Genomic DNA, 19,024 nt, shown 5'->3' with positions numbered 1-19,024 from the left:
CTCACAACACACGCTGGACAAAGGGTACCATTCAGGGCTCGTGAAGATCTCTTACGACAAGCGGCCTGACGGAACAACCCGCAATAAATTTTTAAAACTTCTCCACAAACAATGATGTAAGGAAGCCACTAAGCCGTGAAAAGACGCTGCCACATAATGAAGACGTGGTACATACAGTGGAATATTACTCGGCCATAAAAAGGAACGAAAGTGTCATTTGCAGAGATGTGGATGGACCTAAAGACTCATACAGAGTGAAGTAAGTCAGAAAAACAAATATCATATAATACTGCTTATATGTGGAATCTAGAAAAATGGTACAGATGAACTTATTTGCAAAGTAGAAATAGAAACACAGATGTAGAGAACAAACATATGGACCCCAAGGGGGGGAAGGGAGGGTGGGATGAACTGGGAGATTGGGATTGACATATATACACTACTATGTATAAAATAGATAACTAATGAGAACCTACTGCATAGCACAGGGAGCTCTACTCAATGCTCTGTGGTGACCTAAATGGGAAGGAAATCCAAAAACAAGGGGATATATGTATATGTATAGCTGATTCACTTTGCTGTACAGCAGAAACACAACATGGTAAAGCAACTATACTCCAATAAAAATTATTAAAAAAAAAAAAAAGACGCGCCATCACGGGGCATCAGAATTAGTGTCTGAGCTGCCCTTTCCTGCTGGCGAGCGTGTGGGGGAACAAGCCCTCCGGAAACTGTTTGCCGTTTCTTCTAAAGTCAGTAAGTGGACACTCACCAGACGGCAGTAATTCCACCCCCAGGAATTTACCGAGAGAAACAAAGACTCACATCCACAGAAGTCAAGTCTGAAAATCCACAGCAGGTGCACTCCTGGCCGTAAAAGCCAGAACCAGCAGGTCCACCCACAGGCCAGCACACAGCCCCGCACGGCTATCTGGGTCACCACTCCCAACAGGAAGGAGCGGAGGGCCCAGCGAACCATCACAGATCAACGCTACGGCCCTAACCAGATTCACAGGTCAGTGCTCTGACCCTATCCCGGTTCACAGGTCAGTGCTCTGACCCTAAATGGATTCACAGGTTCAAAGCTCTGACCCTAACTGGGTCCACAGGTCAATGCTCTGACCCTAACCTGGTTCACAGGTCAGTGCTGTGGCCTTAACCGGGTTCACAGGTCAATGCTCTGACCCTAACCTGATTCACGGGTCAATCCTCTGACCGTAACTGGGTTCACAGGTTCAATGCTATGACCCTAACCTGGTTCACAGGTCAATATTATGATCCCTAATGAGGTTTACATGTTCGATGCCATGATCTAATCTGGCTCACAGGTTCAATGCTATGCAATCAAATCCCTACAGGAGTTTTGTGGAACTTGTCAAGCTGATTTTAAAACTTATACGGAAACTTCGAGAGACCCAGAAGAGCAAACACTCCCAAGAACCCCAAGGTAAGGGGAGGCAAACTAGGATAATTAATACAGAACAGGCTGCCCAAGGCAGTCAGCAGACAGAGGCCAATCCAAGCTCTCGCGGACACCTGATTTATGACAAAATCTGCACTGCTGAGGGTGGGGAGAGGACAATCTTTTCAACAAACGGTGCTCGGTCACACAGATGTCAATACAGGGGAAAAATAAAGCTTGACCCCCTTCAGCAAAAAAGCAAAATATAACTTCTGGGAAATAATATAAATGTGTATCTTTGTGACCTGGGTTTTAAGAAAAACTTATCTTGGACATTACAGAAACCCACCTGTATACATAAAAAGACTGCAAAGTTGGAGGATAATAAAAATAAGAACTTCTGTTCATTAAAAGACATCGTCAAGCCACAGAGAGAAGATATCTGCAAGTCAAACGTCAGGAAAGAGCACTGATCCAGAACACGGAAAGAACTGCTGCAAACCAGGAAGAGGCAAACTGCTCAGCAGACGCAGGTGGGCAGGAAACCCGGCCCAGCTGCAGCGACACACACACACACACACACACACACACACACAAACGCGAAGGCCGGGTGGGTGGCCGCAGTGCCTGGGGAAGTCCTGGCCCCACGGCCCTGGGCTAGAGCCACGCCCCAGGCTGCAACCTCCAGGAACACAGGTTCCTCTTCCAGACGCCTGTCGCACAGATGCTGACCCCTTAGGGTGTGGCTGCAGGGGCGGGGCGGGGTCAGGCGATGAGCAGGGCGCCCTGAAGACACAGCCAGGAGTGGCAGGCGCGGGAAGGTGAGTGCCTGGCTTCACCCGACCTACAGGTGGCTGTTCAGGGGTCTCGCGGCTGCTGCGGGGGACAGAGTACTTGTTTCCCCGCCTCCACCTGAACTCCCTCCCACTGGCAGCGACGGCGAGTTCTCAGAAGTTCTGAAGTCAGCAATTTATGAATTAAGGAGCAACCCTGGGAGCCAGGACAAGGCAGAGGGCAGCCTGCGATGGCTCAGAAACTGCCCTGGAAACCAGGGCCCGGAGCGGACGAAGCCAGGGTCCAGCTCTTCTACCCGCACCTGGGAGGGCACCGGGGTCACAGAGAGACGCACCCACCCTGTTCACAAGTGTGACCCTCACTCCACACGAAGGCTCGCCCCCGTGCACACGGCCCCTGAGCCTCTTGGCGGCCCTCACCCCCGCTGAGAAGGAAGGTGGGGCTCAGAGGCTGGAGGGACGTGTCCGAGGTCCCACACTCTCACGCGAGGCTCGCTGGGAAAGCTCAGGACCTCTGGGATCGGGGACCCAGCGCCAGTCTGGCGGGCGAGCCTCCTTACCAGCCCGGGCCCCGCCAGCAGGCCCCTCCACGCGGCACAGTCCCATCAGCTCTACGCCCAACCCCTCAGGACGCATTACCTTGTTGTCAAGGTCAAAGAGGTAAGAATCTTCCTCACGCACGTCAGCTTCCGAGTCAGAGATGAGCTCCCCGACATACCTGCGGGGGCGGAGGCAGACGAAAACGTGACAGGCACATGTCACCCAGGACCCAGACGCAGGGCACAGGGGCCCTGACGGAGCCCACATGACTGAGAATTCTGCCTGTGACTGAACAGGGACTTCATCCGGGTCCCAGAAAATGATGACACAGAAACCCTCTATCTGACCAGGGATCCAAAATGATCATCCCTTACACATCACGAAGTGCTGACGGATCTTCTGAAATAAGCTATGAGCTGGCGAGAAAGCTCAGGCAGAAACGCAGAGGTGGGCGGGGGCTGCCCGCAGCGTGAATGCACAGCCTGGCCCAGGCAGCCCCTCCCCGGTGAGCCTGGGGGCCCCACACTGGCCGGTGCGCACTCCTAGTCCCTCCCCGACGGCTGCACCCTCCCCTGTGACAGCAGCAGCCCGCGGCCGACCGGGCCCCCACTTACTCGCAAACAAAGGTGCCCAGTGGGATGTCCTGCAGGGACCGCACGCCCCAGCCCATGTTCTGCGTCCGATAGAGCTGCAGCCTCGTCCTGGAAAATAGGATCAGCCACTCACAGCCACGTTCCACCACACTCATGTTACCACACGAGTGACAGGAGTAAACAACACAGAAAATACAATTTTCATGTCTGGAGATGCGTTAGAACTTCGTATGCAATGCAGCAGTGACTCCTAGAGTTAACCCACCCCCAACCCCCCTCCCTGCACCAAGGCGCCACTCACAGCGTCTTTCACATCCTCAGGAGGCAGGGGAACCTCAGAAACCGGCCTGAGGGTCAGCGCGTGCAACACGGCCCCCGGCCCTCCCTGTGCCTCAGTGTCCTCATCTCCAGCATGTGATGAGGACCAAAGGGGTTATTAGCAGGCCCGCTGGCCCCAGGCTGCAATGCAGGTGAGCTCGGGCAGCGTGCCAACCACAGGGCTGAGCTGGCCCCGGGGGGCAGCTGCGGGGCCCCTCCCAGGCCCCGAGAGCTAGGGCATCCCGCCAGCCATTTGTGTGTCCAGTGGCGTGTCTGTCCTCACCCCCAAGGACTTTCTACCACACGCCAGGACACAGAAGTATGGGCTGGTCACAATTGCTGTAAGGTTACTGATATTAATAGACCCGAAAATACCATAACGTTCATGTTCAGCTAAACTTACATAGGATACAAATCTTCCCTCATAACCTTTGATTTTCCAACTCTCGAGCGTGTTCACGGAGGGAAGGTTCATGACCAGAACCCCAGGGTCTGGCTCTGGGTGGTCAGTGAACCAAGTGCCCGAGTACCAAGGGGCAACACGTTTTACATGAGACTCAGGACGTGGGCATGAGGGAACCACACGAGCGTTCACACCAGATCAGGACCTCGTGAGCTTGGACCAGGCAGCTCTTGGCAAGCCTGCCTCTTGCCTTCGGGCCGTCTGACCTGAACCCAAGTCTGAGCGGGTAGGAAACATGGAAGGCTTCCGCTCTTTACGTCAACCTCTAACATCAGCAGAGGTCAAGAGCTCCGAGGAAGCCACCTCCACGTGCAAACACACGTACGCTAAACACACGTTGCTCCCGTTTGTGGACACACACGTGAAACTAGAGAGCTGCCCAAGGGACTTGACTGCTTTCCAACTTTACCACGGAGACCCTGGCGCCAGCCCGCGGCACCTCACCTGAGGCCGTTTTGCACGACGCGGTTCCGGCAGGTCCTCCAGCAGGAGCAGGCGTGGTTGCACTCGAAGAGCAGGGGCGGCTCCGCCATGTTGAACTCGGGCAGGAGCCGGCCGTCCTGCGGACAGACGCGCAGCGAGGGCTAAATAACTGACACCAACATGCCTCCTCAAATCAAAACACCGCCCCAGAAAGCATGGTTTCTGGCCAAACTCTACACCTGGGAGGACAGGGTAAGGCCACACGCTCACGCTTTGTCCAAGGCCACGGGAAGCCTCTGGCCAGGAATCTCCATGGCTTTTGGAAACCTCTGGGACAGCCCTCCCTGGTCCCTGACTGCAGCCAGCCTCTCTGCCCCAGCCGACCTCCCCCTCCCCGTCACCCTCTCTCAGCCTCCCTGAGGCCGCCAGCTCGCGGGGCCCTGGACTCCTGCTCTGCAGCCTCCAGCGTGGACCACCTGCCAGCACTACCCGCCACTCTGCAAACCCCCAGCTCCGGAGGGACCTGCCACCGCTTTTCTGTCTGACACCTGGGACGCAGCAGAGCAGCTGGGCTGAGCCCAGGCTGTGCAGCCGAGTCCGAGGCCCTGGCAGCTCCAGTGGCTGCTCTGAGGAGTTAAGAACTTGCCCCCTCTCAGCACGGCCAGGCTTCGCAGGAAACACCAGGAGACCTGAGCCCCGCCAGTCCTGCCCACGACACCTGAGCCTCTTGTTTGGACAACACCCTGACACCCCCTTTGCTGTAATGTTGACTCCGTGCCAGTGGCCTCCACGCCGGGCCTGTGTGCCCTCTCCACCCCAGGACACCCTGGCTCCTCCCCCAACAATGACCTCTGAACTCCCCAAGCCAAAGCCAGGTAGGGCTCTCGTCTCAGACACCGGCCTTGGGAGCCCTTCTCTCCTCGGCTTCTTAGCTACCTCCAGGCCAGGCTCAGGGATGGCCACCTCTGCCGCCCCGTCAGTTCCCTCTGGCCACGCCCAGGGCCCACAGAGAGCGCGGGCTCCGCCCCCAGTACCCGGCCTGGTCCCGCCCCCGCCCCGGCCTCTGTCGCTCCTCCCCAGCCAGGCCCCCCCGCGGGCTCACCTTGTCGTACCAGCAGCGCATGCTCAGCTGGCCGCACATGCAGTTGCTGGAGGAGCAGTCGTCGATGCACACGCAGTACTGGGGGGAGGGGCGCGTCAGATGGGGCCCCGCCCCGCCCCCCAGTGCTGTTCACAACTCCAGTGACAGTCCTCAAAGTCCTGACTCTTGAGGACACCGGGGGCGTGCCGCCCCTCAGGAAGGAGGGTGTGGAGAGAACGCTCAGGCACGAGGCCTCGGGGGCTCGCAGGAGGGGCTGGGGAGGGACCCAAAGGAGGAGAGGAGGCTCAGACACCGGGCGGGCGCAGCGCCAGGAGGGGGGAGGCCGGGGCAGAGCCACTGCGGCCCTGAGGGCACCCCTCCCCGCTGCCCAGGCTGCTCTGGGGGCCGCAGACGCAGCCTCCCACAGCAGGGCCCCCCCCCCAGCGCTGACCTGCAGGTGGGTGATGTTCCTGTCGATGCTCATGGGCGACGTCACACAGTTCTGAGACACGTACTTATAGTTGCTGGGGCACGGCTCGCCGTCCACACCGTTGACACACGGGATGGGGATCCGCTCATAGCCCCGAGCGATGTCTCTGCCGCAGGAAGGGGCGCCAGCTTTCCCGGTGAGCCCTGGCCCAGCCCAGAGAGGCTTCCGTTCCGACCCCCAACCCTGCCCGGAGGCGGGCCCTGGTCTCGTGCGCCTCACCTGCTCACTGTCTTCTCCACCAGGGCGGGCCTGTCGGGGGCCGCGTCGCGCAGCGCCTGGCTCATCTGCAGGGCGCTCCACACCTGTGAGTTGAGGCTGGCGCACTGCAGGGGCGTCTCCCCCTCCTTGTTCTTCAGTGTGACGTCGGAGTCCCGGGATAGGAAGAGGCTGGAGGGAAACGCAAGTCCACAGAACATTCAGATCTCAAGTCAAAAGATACAAGGGTGAGATTCGCACGATGACAACGGTCAGTAAAAATCAGGAGGAAGCAGCGTCCGCTTTCAGATGAACCAGCCCACCGGCCGGTGCTTCCGCTCACCAAGGACCGACATCATTACTCTTCTCCCCCGTTTACTGTCAAAAGTCCTCTTTTTCCTTGAAGGGAAGAGCATGTAAATAACTAGGGATGGTATTTGATTTTTCTTGGCTTTTCCATTCAAAGGCACCCTCAGGATGAAAAGGGCAGCAGTGCCCAGCCGGCCATGTGCTCGGTCAACGCCCAGCAGGCAATCCGAGGCCTTACCCAGTCAGGGCCAGATGGTGCGCCAGAGCCCTGTGCCCCCAAGGTCCCAATCTGAGAGGGCGAGGGCCCCACCGGAGGGGCATCCCCTAGTCCCAGGCCCCCGTGAGATGAGAAGTGGGGGCCACACCTCCCTGAGCTACCGCCAGGAGCAGAGCAAAGGCTCTGGACCTGACGGCAACGGGCAAAAGTGACGCAGGAGGGGCTCCCGGTGGTGGTCGGGGGGGCTCCCAGCTGGCCCTCCAGCCCTCCCGTGGGTGCCACTCCTCCGGCCCCGAGCGGAGGTGTTAGGACGGGGCTCCTCTCCACGTGTGACCTGGGTATTCGGGGATTTTCACCACGATCCTCCCAGAGCCACGATGACCGCAGGCGTGAACAGAAGAGCCTCGCCCGCCGCAGAAAGTCCCCAGAGCACCCGGAGCCACTCACACGACACAGGCGTAGCGGTCCTCCCTGGCGGCGATGTGCAGGGGCGAGTCTCCGTGGACGTTCACAGCGTGGAGGTCGCACCTGGCGGCCAGCAGGATCTCGGCGATGTCCACACAGCCCGAGAAGGCCGCCCAGTGCAGGCAGATGTTCTCCTCCTGCACGGAAGACACGAGCGTGTGAGGCCGAGGGGGCGGCGTGGCCCACCCGACAGAGGCTTCCTTTCCATTCCGTCTTGTTTTCGTTATAAAAGTACATTATCACAGTACAGAATACGTTAAAAATAGAAGAAAACATCAACCTCAATTAGACCACCGTAAACACGACACGTAAGTAATATAACATCTAGGGACAGTTTATTTTTTAAATTATATTGACTTTGGAACACAGTTATGATTGCAGGATAGAGTAATACTTGTACGAGATTTGAAAAAGACAAATTTGATTAATTAAAATTTTATTTCGTAAAAAACTAAAAACTTTAAATGAAGCAAAGAAAAATTACAAAAATATTTGTGCCACATGTAAAATATATGATTTACCAGGTATAGATTATATATGTGATAACAAAACTTTCACATTAAGTTCATTAGGAGACTACAATTTTTCTTTTTAATAAGACTACAATTCTGAACAAATAAATGTGGAAAGAGAAGGAAAATAAAAAACAACTTACATAAGATAACAGTGAAGAATAACCCTAAAAACAAGAAAATGTCTAAACGAGAACCACCGTACATTCGACCTGCCACACTGGGGACACAGCGCGAGGAGAGCCACGCCCACCCACGCGGCCGGCTGGCTGTCCAGCCCGGGAGCCCAGGAGCCCGGCCGCCCAAGGAGCAGCGCCCAACCCCCCCCACCCCCGCTCCCTTGCTCACCAGCCCCCGGTCTCCCTTCCTCCCTCAGGGACGTAACCAGTGACGCTGTAGCGGTTCTCTTTCTCTGAGTTAGCCTCAGAGATGGGGCTGCTGCCTGTTCTTTCTGCTCTGCGGGCAGGGCGCGTGCTTGGCTCACACAGTCGAGCCCTTGGGAACCACCAGGACCAAAGCGCAGCCTGGGCCCCGGGGCGCCGCCCACAACACCAAGGGGCGCAGCACGTCTGGGTGACTGGGAGGCCGGGGCACCCCCTGCACTGCCCAGCGCCCCATCCCAACACCCGCGTACATCCCACGCCTCCAGCTCAACCAACTTCAGGAAAGACAGAAGCGAAGCAGGAGCTAAGTGGTCTGTGTCTGTCACCCTCGACATCATCGGTCTGTTTCCAACAGAGAAAACTAAGGGCTGGCCCTGCCGTCAGCCCCGGGGTGTCCTGAAAGGCCGGGGCTTGTCTGGCCTCCCCTCCTGGCCATTACTCTCAGAAGCTCTCTACCCTCTGGCTTCCACCTTCTGCACATCTGCAAGCTCCTGAGTGCAACTGCAGTCTCCTGAGGGGCCTCTTTTCTCTTTCCTTCATCAGAACGATTTGTGACTTTATCACCAGAATTAGGTTCTGAGAACTTCCCAGGCCCCTAAGCCCTCCTGCCGGGGGGACTGTGCCGTCTCCCAGCCTCTCTGAGGTCCACCAGCTACGTTACGACAGGCCTACACGTCTGATGGAGCTTCCAGCAAAGACGGGGCAAGAGGGACCACACTGGGTTTACCCCCCTCCACACCTGAAAGAACCAGAGTAAGACACAACAGTCAAAATGTGTGAAATACCAGTTCTCAAGAACCGGACAGCAGGCAGTGAACGGCTGTCCCCCCGGGAGAGGAGCACGGGGCCGGGGCCACCCGCTCACCGTCCCTCTCGGGCTCCAGGCCAGGGCAGCAGGGCTGCCGAGCAGGCCGTGGGGCTGGGAAAGAGGCCTCCGGAGGGCTGTGCATTCCAACCCTGGAGCTCCCGGAGGACACAGCCCGAGGCCAGGTGCAGAGGGCTCAGCACGGGCCCCACCCAGGAGGGAAGAGCAGCCTCGGGCCGAGACCCGACAAGCCTAGAGAGTGAAACCCAAAATGACCAGACCGTTCCTAAGTCACTTTGCTGCACCCAGAGGAAGGCTCACGACAGTTCCAGGAACACAGAACTTCCCAGCAAGGTAAATTCGCAATGTCTCGTGTCCAGCATAAGGTGACCAGGAGTGCAAAGACGCAGGAAACGTGACCCAGAATGAGGAGCAAAACCAGCCAATCAAGCCCAGAACTGACACAGACCACCAAGCGAGGGCATCAAAGCAGCTGGAATAACTGTGTGTTCAGGAGAGACACATTTCAGAAAATACCAAGAAGACCCAAGCAGAATGTTCAGAACTGAAAACCATGACGACTGACGTGAAAGCACGCTGGATGGAATTAACAGCATAACAGACGCTGTGGAGGAACAGGCTAGTGAGCTTGAACACAGAGCAATAAAACCAGCTGAGCAGAAATCCAGAGTGTAAAAATAATTTTAGAAAATGAAAAGCGCTTCAGTGAGCCGTGGAACAACTTCAAGCCTCCTGGCACACGTGGAACTGGGGCCTCGAGAAGTGGGGTGGTGGCAGAAGCAGCACTGGAAAAAATGACTGGGAAATTTCCAGCTGGATAAAACCCCACACCCACAGACCCAAGGAGCTCCATGAAGCCTAAGTGCACATGTGCACACACACAGCACCAGCCACCTCATAATCAAACTGCTAAACTCCAGTGATAAAGAGACAACCTTAAAAGCACCTGAAAGAAAAAAGACGTGTTACATACAGAGAAATGAAGACAAGAATGCCACCAAGACTTTCTCACCAGAAATGCATCGAGTGAGACCTCAGGGAAGAAGAATGTTTTAGGTACTGAAATTAAAAACTGTCATGCTACAATTCTATATCCAGCAAAATATCTTTCTAAAGTGAAGGAAAAGGGCTTCCTTGGTGGCGAAGTGGTTGGGAATCCACCTGCCAACGCAGGGGACACGGGTTCGAGCCCTGGTCCGGGAAGATCCCACATACCGCAGAGCAACTAAGGCCGTGCACCGCAACTACTGAGCCTGTGCTCTAGAGCCCGTGAGCCACACTACTGAGCCCACATGCCACAGCTACTGAAGCCCATGCGCCTAGAGCCCGTGCTCCGCAACAAGAGAAGCCACCACGATGAGAAGCCCACGCACCACAACAAAGAGTAGCCCCCGCTCTCCACAACTAGAGGAAGCCCGTGCGCAGCAACAAAGACCCAATGCAGCCAAAAATAAATAAATAAATAAAGAGATTAATTTTTTTTAAAAAGTGAAGGAAAATAAGGACTTCGCAGGCATTAAAAAGCTGAAAGAATCCATCACAAGCCGCCCAGCACAGCAGGAAATGCTGACGGACATTAGATGCACAGAAGCAAACAGCAGTGGATGGACGGACCTGAGGAAGAGGCGACCACGGGAGCTGACACGCCAGGGTTATTACAGCCTTTTCCAAAGGTCACCGTTGTTTAAACAAACAACACTGTACTGTGATGCTTATTTAGTAAAATGCACGAGAGGAACAGCATAAAGCTGGGGAGGGAGAAATGGAAGCTAATACTGGAAGGTTCTCCTTACAGGTCCTGAAGCTGCATTCATCAAGAGAGCACAACCCCAGCACTAAGACAGACCCCAGGTCAAGGCCCAGAAGACTGAGTCCAGCCACAGGGCAAAGCCAATCTAGGGAGAAAGGCTGCTTTCTAAACACCCTGCTGGAGCAGCTAGAGGCCCACACAGCAGAAGAGAGAGCCTGATCCCTACCTCCCACCACATATGAACATTAACACCTAAACCTAAGGAACTGCGATTGAAAACACAGAGAGTCTCTCATGGGTTTGGCAGTGATTTCACATGATACATACAAAAAATACCTGATAAACTGGACTTCACCAAAATTAGAAACATGTGCTCCTCCAAAGACAATGGTTAGGATTTATGAGACACATTATCTGGTAAAGGACTTGTATCCAGAATACACAAAAACTCTCCAAACTAGAGAATAAGAAAATAAACAATCCAGTAAAAAATGAGCAAAACACCTGAACAGATCCTTCACCAAAGAAGATAGAGACCGACTACATTAAGTGCTGGGGAGACTGTGAAGGAACCAGACCCTCCTACCCTGGAAACGGCTGCACCCACAGGAGTGGCGGCACCTGAGCAGGGAGCCCGGCCACGGTCCACAGGCGCAGGACAAGCAAGCGGACGGCCTCTCGCAGCCACAGAAAGGGAGGGGGACCCACACTCGGACGGGACTACGAGGAGCGAGGCTGAGGGGGGCCCAGCTGCGACAGGAAGCTGGCGGGCTGGTTACGTTAGGAGGCGCAGGAGGAAACCTAGCAGGAAGTGACATCCACTGTCCTGGTTGCGTGATGGTGGCTAGGTTAGAATTTATCTAATTGTACACTTTAACTAGCACAGTCCGCCAGTCATACTTCAATGAAGCTGTTGAAATAAAACAGTGACTTGCTTCATCACATAAATAACAAACACGACTCAATCAGTTCTTCCAATCCCTCAGAACCACCAGGGCCTACACTGCTGGATGCTGCGAGTCCGTGCGCTGCCCGTGGGCCCAGCCGGTCCACTCCCGCCCGAGCACCCAGGGCCCAGGCTGCTCCAAACCACGAGCCCATCTCTCGAGGAACAAGGCAGAGTGTGACTGCCGTGTGCTGTAGCTTCCCCGGACCTTGTCGCCTCCCTCCGCGCCACCCTCACCTGAAGCCCCCAGGGTTTCCCGGCCCTCAGCTGCTCTCATGTCCCAGGGCCCAGCTCTGTGGAGTTGGCAAAGATGTCCCCAACCAGCCGTGCCCGGCCCTCGGCTGGGAGCCGCTGCTCCTGTTTTCTGGGTGTGGGAGGGTCCTCACGCGGAGCAGCCAGGAGGACCGACCAGCCACTGCTCCCATCCTTTCTTCAAACAGTCCACTAAGGGCTCCGAACTAAGGGGTGGGCACACCTTCCTGCCTTATTCCATTATCAGTTTAATGAGTGTGTGGCTAGACTTCCTACTTATGGCTTGGGTAACTCTGTAAAGGTGGACACAGCTCCGCAGGCCACACCCTGTCTGTGTCCCAGGAGCCCTGTCCCTCTGCCTGGGAAGCAGCACAGGGGCTTGTGCCAGAGCAGCCCCCCAACTCTGTCAGCCCTACCACCCGACCGGTTCTGTGGGTCCCTGAAGCCCGCCTGAGAAATACCGCTTTGAGTTCATCAGATGTGCCTAGTGCTGCCTGTGGCCAAACAGCCCCACTGATACACAGCAGAGGGCTGTTCCCAGAGGGACTGGCGAGTCCCCCGACCTTGGCCCAGGTGTGGGGTGGGCCCTGTGGTCTCGGACGCCACCACAGACATGGGAGTCAGTGTCTCTAAAAACCTCTAAAAATGCAGCTCTGCCCGAGGGGCAGGTCTCAGGGACCTGTGTCCCTCGGTTCACATCCAGCAGCTGGCTGACACACAGAATAACCACTGGAAACCGCACTGGGTCAACACATGGCTGGCGACTCAATGGGAAGAGGTCAGAGCCACAGGCAGGCGCCAGGACACTGCCACCCGACACACCCGTCCCCAGTCCTCCAGGGTCCGCCTCCCCGGGGGGAGACTCACGTTGTCCCGGATGTTGATGTCAGACCCCTTGGACAGCAGCAGTTTCACAAGGTCCACGTGCTTATACTCAGTGGCCCAAATCATGGGCGTCCAGCCGCCATCATCCTAATTTCAAAAGAAAGAAACAAACATCCATCACAGCTCCTAGAGACACAAGGCGTGAGGCACCTCATCACTTGGGACCTGCAAGGAGGTCCCGGGGGGCGGGAGCCAGCCTGAGTCCCCATTTTGTTGGAGGAAACTGAGGCTCAGAGCGCTGCCTGGGGATCTCAGCGAGCAGGCTGGGCCCACCGGGCAACTCGACACACCTGTGCGCACGTGACAGCGTCACCTAAGAAAAAGGCCAGAAGGCCGCGGAGCAGACCCAGCTGCAGAGTCTGTGCCCGGCTGGCGGGAAGCACTGACCGGGACGCGCCTGCCCACCCTTCTGGTCCCAGGACAGACTCCACGCACGAAGCAGGAGCAACAGCCAAGAACTACAGACAGACAGACGGATGGACATCAGGCCCAGAGATGAATGGAGGCCATGAAAAGTCCCAGCCCCTTCTCTAAGGGCTGGAGCAGCAGCTCACCGGGGCTGAGCCCCCTGCAGGCTGGACCATGGCTGTCATGAGCTGGCTGTCTGCCGCTCCAGCCCGGAGGCGACTCTTAAGAAACGAGTATTATGGTGCCAGTTCCTACTCTGCAAACACTCTAGCACAACATTCGCCACTTTCCAGTCGCCACATTTTCTTGGTGGATGCACACGGCCTCCATGACTAAAGCGAGATGGTCCCTGCAGGCCTACCATGGGCACTGGGGACACGGCAGGGGCAACACAGCCCAGCTTCGGGGGAGAAACTCACAAAACCCGACCGAGTGGGAGATAAAAAACCAACACAGGGGAAGGGGGCCCGTGGACCCCACTAGAACAGAGGTTGGACAAACCACACTGCAGGGAGCTGCATTTCTGGTCCGTCTGGGAGGGTCTCACAGTCAGGGTGGTGGGCACGGGAGCTGGGTTAGCGGCAATGGCTGGGCCAGAAGATGGGGGGGCGGGGCGCCGTGATGGGAGATGGTCATCCCAGAGCTTCAAGTCATGAGGCGGGGGTCCCGGGGAGCGGAACGGGGTCTCAGAGAACAGGAGGGGCCCCTGGTGAGTTAGAAGGCCCCACCCTCATTGGCTCTCCCCAGCCACTCACTCGCTCAGCAGACACGCACAGGACCTGCTCTGTAACCAGGCACTGCAGGTCACACGAACACCACCCCGGGGTCCTGACAGCAGGTGCACAAGAAGAAAACACACAGGGGAGGAGGTGGAATGTGCGACAGTGGTCAGTGCTGGGGGGGACGGTGAGGTGCCACGGGGGCGGCACGGCACACAGGAGGCCAGAGACCCTGCTGTGTACCAGCATCTGAACACAGGCCACAAGGAGACCAGGGAAGCCCAGGCGGACACCTCAGGACAAGCCTCCAGCTGGGCAGCGGCACAGAGCTTGGCGAGCGGCCAGTGGGCGGGCCAGGAGGGAGGTGGACAGGGGCGGAGGATGGGGCCAGGCCTTCCAGGACCTGGCAGGGGTGGGGGGTGGGGTGCCTCGGAGGGTGGAAGGGGCCAGGATTATCACGGAGGAGGACCACGCCTCTGGCCAGCCCGTCAGGTGCTGTCACGAGTGGACGAGGTGGTTTACCTGACAGTTGACATCCATTTGCCCGTTGGAAAGCAGATACTGAACGACATCATAGTGGCCTTTCTTGGCAGCCAGGTGCAGACAGGTGGAGCCCTCTGCGTCCTGCAACACAAATGCATTTAGGTCCCGAGAATCACAGCGTGATGGGGCAAGCTCGCCGTGCAGCCTGACACTCGTCACGGCGCCTGACCACCTCCAGGTTGCGTCCGCTGGCCGCCGGGCACACCTCCTAGATGGCTTTTAGCTCCATCTTTTCAAGGACACTAAGGGTGCCAGGTTAACTGAACCATCTCAACAAGAAGGCTCCTTCCAGATCACCAGTCTGAATGCAACGGCTATTATGCTGACACCACTCTTGATACTTTTGCTACATGTGCATGTATCCATAAATGACGGTTTTATGTTTTTAAATTGTCTATAAATAACATATCATATACCTGTCTGCAATTCGTATTTAGTTCAACGTTATGGTTTGGAGATTTCACTTTGTAGAGAACACATAGCACTAGTTCACTTATGTCAACTGATGTAAAACTAGCCCAGTTTGTGCATTTGGTCGAGGAAGACTCGTTGTTTTTCACCAATATTCACCAAACACTGCAATACGTTTCCTGGATTCCTCGTGCAAGAGTTGCCCACGGGGTCCCCCAACACCGAGACCCCCCCCCCAACGACACACGTGTGCTACTCCCCCAGGTGGGCTCAGCTGTGGACTTCACGGGATTCTACGGCCAGGGAATGGGGTGTCTCAGGTGCTGGAAAGGCAGGCGCCTTCCCAGCATATCCCAGTCACACATCTCCTCTCCAGGGAACTGCCTGGTCACCTTCCTCACCTATTGCTTCCAGTTACTTTCTTTCATCTGTAGGAGACCCTGATGCCCTCTGGCTGTAAAACCCTCTCCCGGTTGTAGCTGCCCTTCATGTTGTACCTTGTGACATCTTTTGTTGATCAGAAATTCTGAATTCTAATGCATTTGACTTTATCAATCATTTTTGTACTTTTGTCTTGTTGAAGAAATCTTTCCCGACGCTGGAATCACAAAGCTAATCTTCCTTCTTAACCTCCAAAAGTTCTGTAATTTTGCCTTTTGTGTTTGATTCTTCTGTTTGCCACGTGCCTGACGTGTGCCCTGACCCTGCTCACCCAAGCCTGGTCCGTGTGTTAGCGTGTGTTCTCCAGGGAAGCAGAGCTGGTTCTCGCCTGCTCACTGGCTCAGACCAACATCTGCCCTTGGCTGGAGGGCTTGTCCTCTGACACTGGATATAATTACGACATGGTTTTAGGGTTAGATGACCACCTTCCTATTTGTCCTATCTGTTTCTATTCCTCTTTTCCTGCTTTTTAGTTACACAAGTATTTTTTAACATTCCGTTTTACTTTTTCTACTAGCTTTTTAAAAAGTTTTCCTTAAAGCTATACTCCTTTGAAATTATTTCCTTAATGTTCTGTAGGGATCACAACCTTCAACTTTCCCATCCACTTAGGTCAGTACTTATTCCCTCCCAGGAAAGAACTAAAACCCGAGGACCCTGCTCACATCCACCACTGGCTCCCCCTGTGCTCCCGCTGTCCTGTCTTACTTCCAAGTTAGTGTAAACTCCATCTTATAATATTCTTCTTGCTTTAAGCAGCCTTTGTCCTTTAAGAAATTTAAAGAAAACAAGTATTTACCATTTCTAGTATTTTCATTATCCCCAAGAACAGGATTTTCCTCCCACAAGCTTTAGTGTAAACCTGCTGGTAAGTCCTATCAGCTTTTGTGTACCTGAAAATGTTTTATTTCACAAGTGCTTTCTGAAGGACGCTTTTACTGGCTGTAGCATTCTGGGCTGACAATTTTTTTGAGTTTTTTTTCTTCCCTTTTAGCACAATAAGAATATCACTCCATTGTCTCCTGGCCTCCGTCGTTTCAAATGCAAAGTTGGCAAATTTTCGTAATGTTCGCTTACACGTATTGTGTTGTTTTTCTGGGGCTGTGTTAAGGTTTTCAGCAGTTTAACATGATGTATTTAGGTGTGGCAGCCTTAGTATTTATCCAGCTTGGGGTTTGCTGAGTTTCTTGAATCTGTAGGTTATTTTTCACCAAATGTGGGAAATTTATGACCATTTTTCCTTCAATAAATTTTTTTCCACTGGGTTTTCTCTCCTTTCTGGGACTCCAATTACACATCAGACAGCTCAATGTTGTCCTAGTCTGCTTTTCAGACAGAATGGTTTCTCTGATTGGTCTTGGAATTCAAGGACCCTTTCTTCTACAGCACCCAGAGTGCTGCTAACAAGCTCACCGGTGAACTCTCTACTCCAGACCTCCTCCAATCACTTGTCCTGCAGGCTCCAGCTGCTTCTGTAAAGCCCTGAACACTGACCTCTTGCCTCTTCAGTGGTGCTTTGCTTGGGCGCTGGCTCCTGTGACGAGGCTGGGAAATCGTCCCCTGGCCGAGAACTGGGCAGAACTCACCCACCCATCCTAACGGAGAGGATTAATAACAGTTATCTATAGATAGTCATAGAAAAACTAAAGGTTTCCAGATCTCAAAAACCACCAAAAGCAAAGGACTAAATACCAGCTTGAAAAAATATTCACAACAAATGTAAATAACTATATACAAAAAAAGTTCACTTTGAGAGAAGCAAATTAAAATAGTAAAAAAACAAGTAAATAATCATTTTTGCATATCAAATTGTTAATTTTTTTTTAACCGTAATGATCGGCACTGGTAAGAGTACAGGGAAACGAGTGCTCAGACGCTCCCGGATGCAATTCAGAGAGAGGGAGCAAAAGCCTTAAAAACGATTATATATTCTGATCTAGCAATTCCACACACACACCCAGAAATCTGTCTTAAAGAAATCAAACATGCCAAGATTTAGCTATGAAATGTCTGTTGAAGCATTGTGTACAATAAAAACTGAAAATAACATAAATATTAAACAATCAGCAAATCTAAAAAAAGATACAAATTATATCATGAAATACAACACAGCCACTTGAAATAATGTTATAGAATATTTAATGACATAGAAAAAAGAGTGAGAACTTAATTTGATGGGAAAAAGGAGTTGATAAATTAGTATGAACAGAACGATCATTTTTTTGCTGGAAAAAATGTGTATTAATTTGAAGGACTGTAACATTTAGCATTTTTATTGTTATTGCGTGTGTGTGTGTATATGACATAAAACTTGCCCTTTTAACCATTTTAGAGTGATTCAGTGGCAACATGAATTGCTTTCACAGAGCTGTACCATCACCATACTCTATTCTCAAAGCCTGTCCATCAGCCCAGGCAGAAGCTCCGTCACCACTCAGCAACAGTATCCCCCCCTCACCCCGGGTAACCTCCAATCTACTTTCAGTCTCTAAATCTGCCTGTCCCAGGTTCCGCACATAAGTGGAATCATACAATATTCGTCCTTCTGTGTCTGGCTTCTTTCACTCAGCATAATGTTCTCAAGTTCACCCGTGTTGCAGCCTTTGTCAGAATTTCCTTCCTTTTTGAGGTAAGGCTGAATAACACTCCATCGTATGGATGGACCACATCTGGCTTATCCATCGCCCGTCAATGGACACTGGGTTGCTTCCACCTTTTAGTTACTGTAAACAATGCTGTGAACAAGGTGTGTACATAACTGTCCGTGTCCTTGCTTCCTGTTTCTTTGGGTACATACCCTGGATTGGAATTGCTGGATCATATAGTAATTCTACGTTTAACTGTTTGAGGAGCCACCAAACTGCTTTCCACAGTTAACTGCATCATGTTACATTTCCACCAGCAATATATGAGAATTCCAATTTCTCCACATCTTTGCTAGCACTTATTTTCTGATTTTTAGATAATAGTTGTCCTAAGGGTCTCACCATGGTTTTGATTGCATTTCCCTAATGACTAATGATGTTGAACATCTTTTCATGTGCTAACTGGCCATTCAAGTATCTTCTCTGGAGAAATGTCTACTCACACTCTGCCCATTTTTGAGCTGGGCTGGAGTTTGTTATTGAGTGGTAGGACTTGTCAATATATTCTGGATAGTAAAGCCCTGTCAGATACAGAATTTATGAATATCTTCCCCTTCTGTGGGTTGCCTCTTCACTCTCTTGAATAGTGTCCTTTGTTGGACAAAAGTTTATTAATTTTGATGAAGTTTATCTAGTTTTCCCTTTTATTGTCTGTGCTTTTGGTGTCATACCCAAGAAATCATTGCCAAATCCAATGTCATACAGATTTTCCTGTTTTCTTCCAAGAGTTTTACGATTTTAGCTCTTAAGTTTAGGTCTTTGATCCCCTTTGAGTTAATTTCTGGATACACTGTAACCTCATCCTTCTGCATGTGGAAGTCCAGTTTTCCCAGCACTTGTGAAGACGCTCTCTCCTGCCACTGGATGCTCTGGGCCCCCTTAACAGTAATCACTTGATCGTATCTGCGAGGGTTTATTTCTGGGCACTCTATTCACTGTTCTATATGTCTGTCTCTAGGCCGGTACCACATGGTTTTGATTACTGTAGCTCTGTCATAAGTTTTGAAGTCAGG

General features: G+C 53.2%; 1 protein-coding gene across 11 annotated transcripts in view; it reads right to left on the bottom strand.

Annotated features, from left to right (window-relative positions):
• EHMT1 (euchromatic histone lysine methyltransferase 1) overlaps positions 1-19,024 on the bottom strand; it is a 152,562-nt gene that overhangs the window by 8,879 nt on the left and 124,659 nt on the right. For 10 of the 11 annotated variants that reach the window (XM_082403130.1, XM_082403137.1, XM_082403136.1 and 7 more), the window contains 9 exons: positions 14,494-14,595; positions 12,827-12,931; positions 7,273-7,427; positions 6,324-6,491; positions 6,066-6,210; positions 5,636-5,713; positions 4,555-4,670; positions 3,351-3,437; positions 2,836-2,914 (listed from right to left, as the gene is read on the bottom strand). In XM_082403130.1, the coding sequence (XP_082259256.1) occupies positions 2,836-2,914; positions 3,351-3,437; positions 4,555-4,670; positions 5,636-5,713; positions 6,066-6,210; positions 6,324-6,491; positions 7,273-7,427; positions 12,827-12,931; positions 14,494-14,595 (1,035 nt within the window). Of the gene's footprint in view, positions 1-2,835; positions 2,915-3,350; positions 3,438-4,554; positions 4,671-5,635; positions 5,714-6,065; positions 6,211-6,323; positions 6,492-7,272; positions 7,428-12,826; positions 12,932-14,493; positions 14,596-14,629; positions 16,962-19,024 lie in introns of those variants that run through there. The other variant, XM_082403131.1, reaches the window with a different exon arrangement.

The sequence above is a fragment of the Balaenoptera borealis genome, assembly GCF_965194805.1.
Source record: "Balaenoptera borealis genome assembly, chromosome: 8".
Classification (NCBI taxonomy): Eukaryota; Metazoa; Chordata; class Mammalia; order Artiodactyla; family Balaenopteridae; genus Balaenoptera; species Balaenoptera borealis.
Note: the sequence above shows the minus strand (reverse complement) of the source record. Positions and strands in the feature narration are given on the sequence as shown.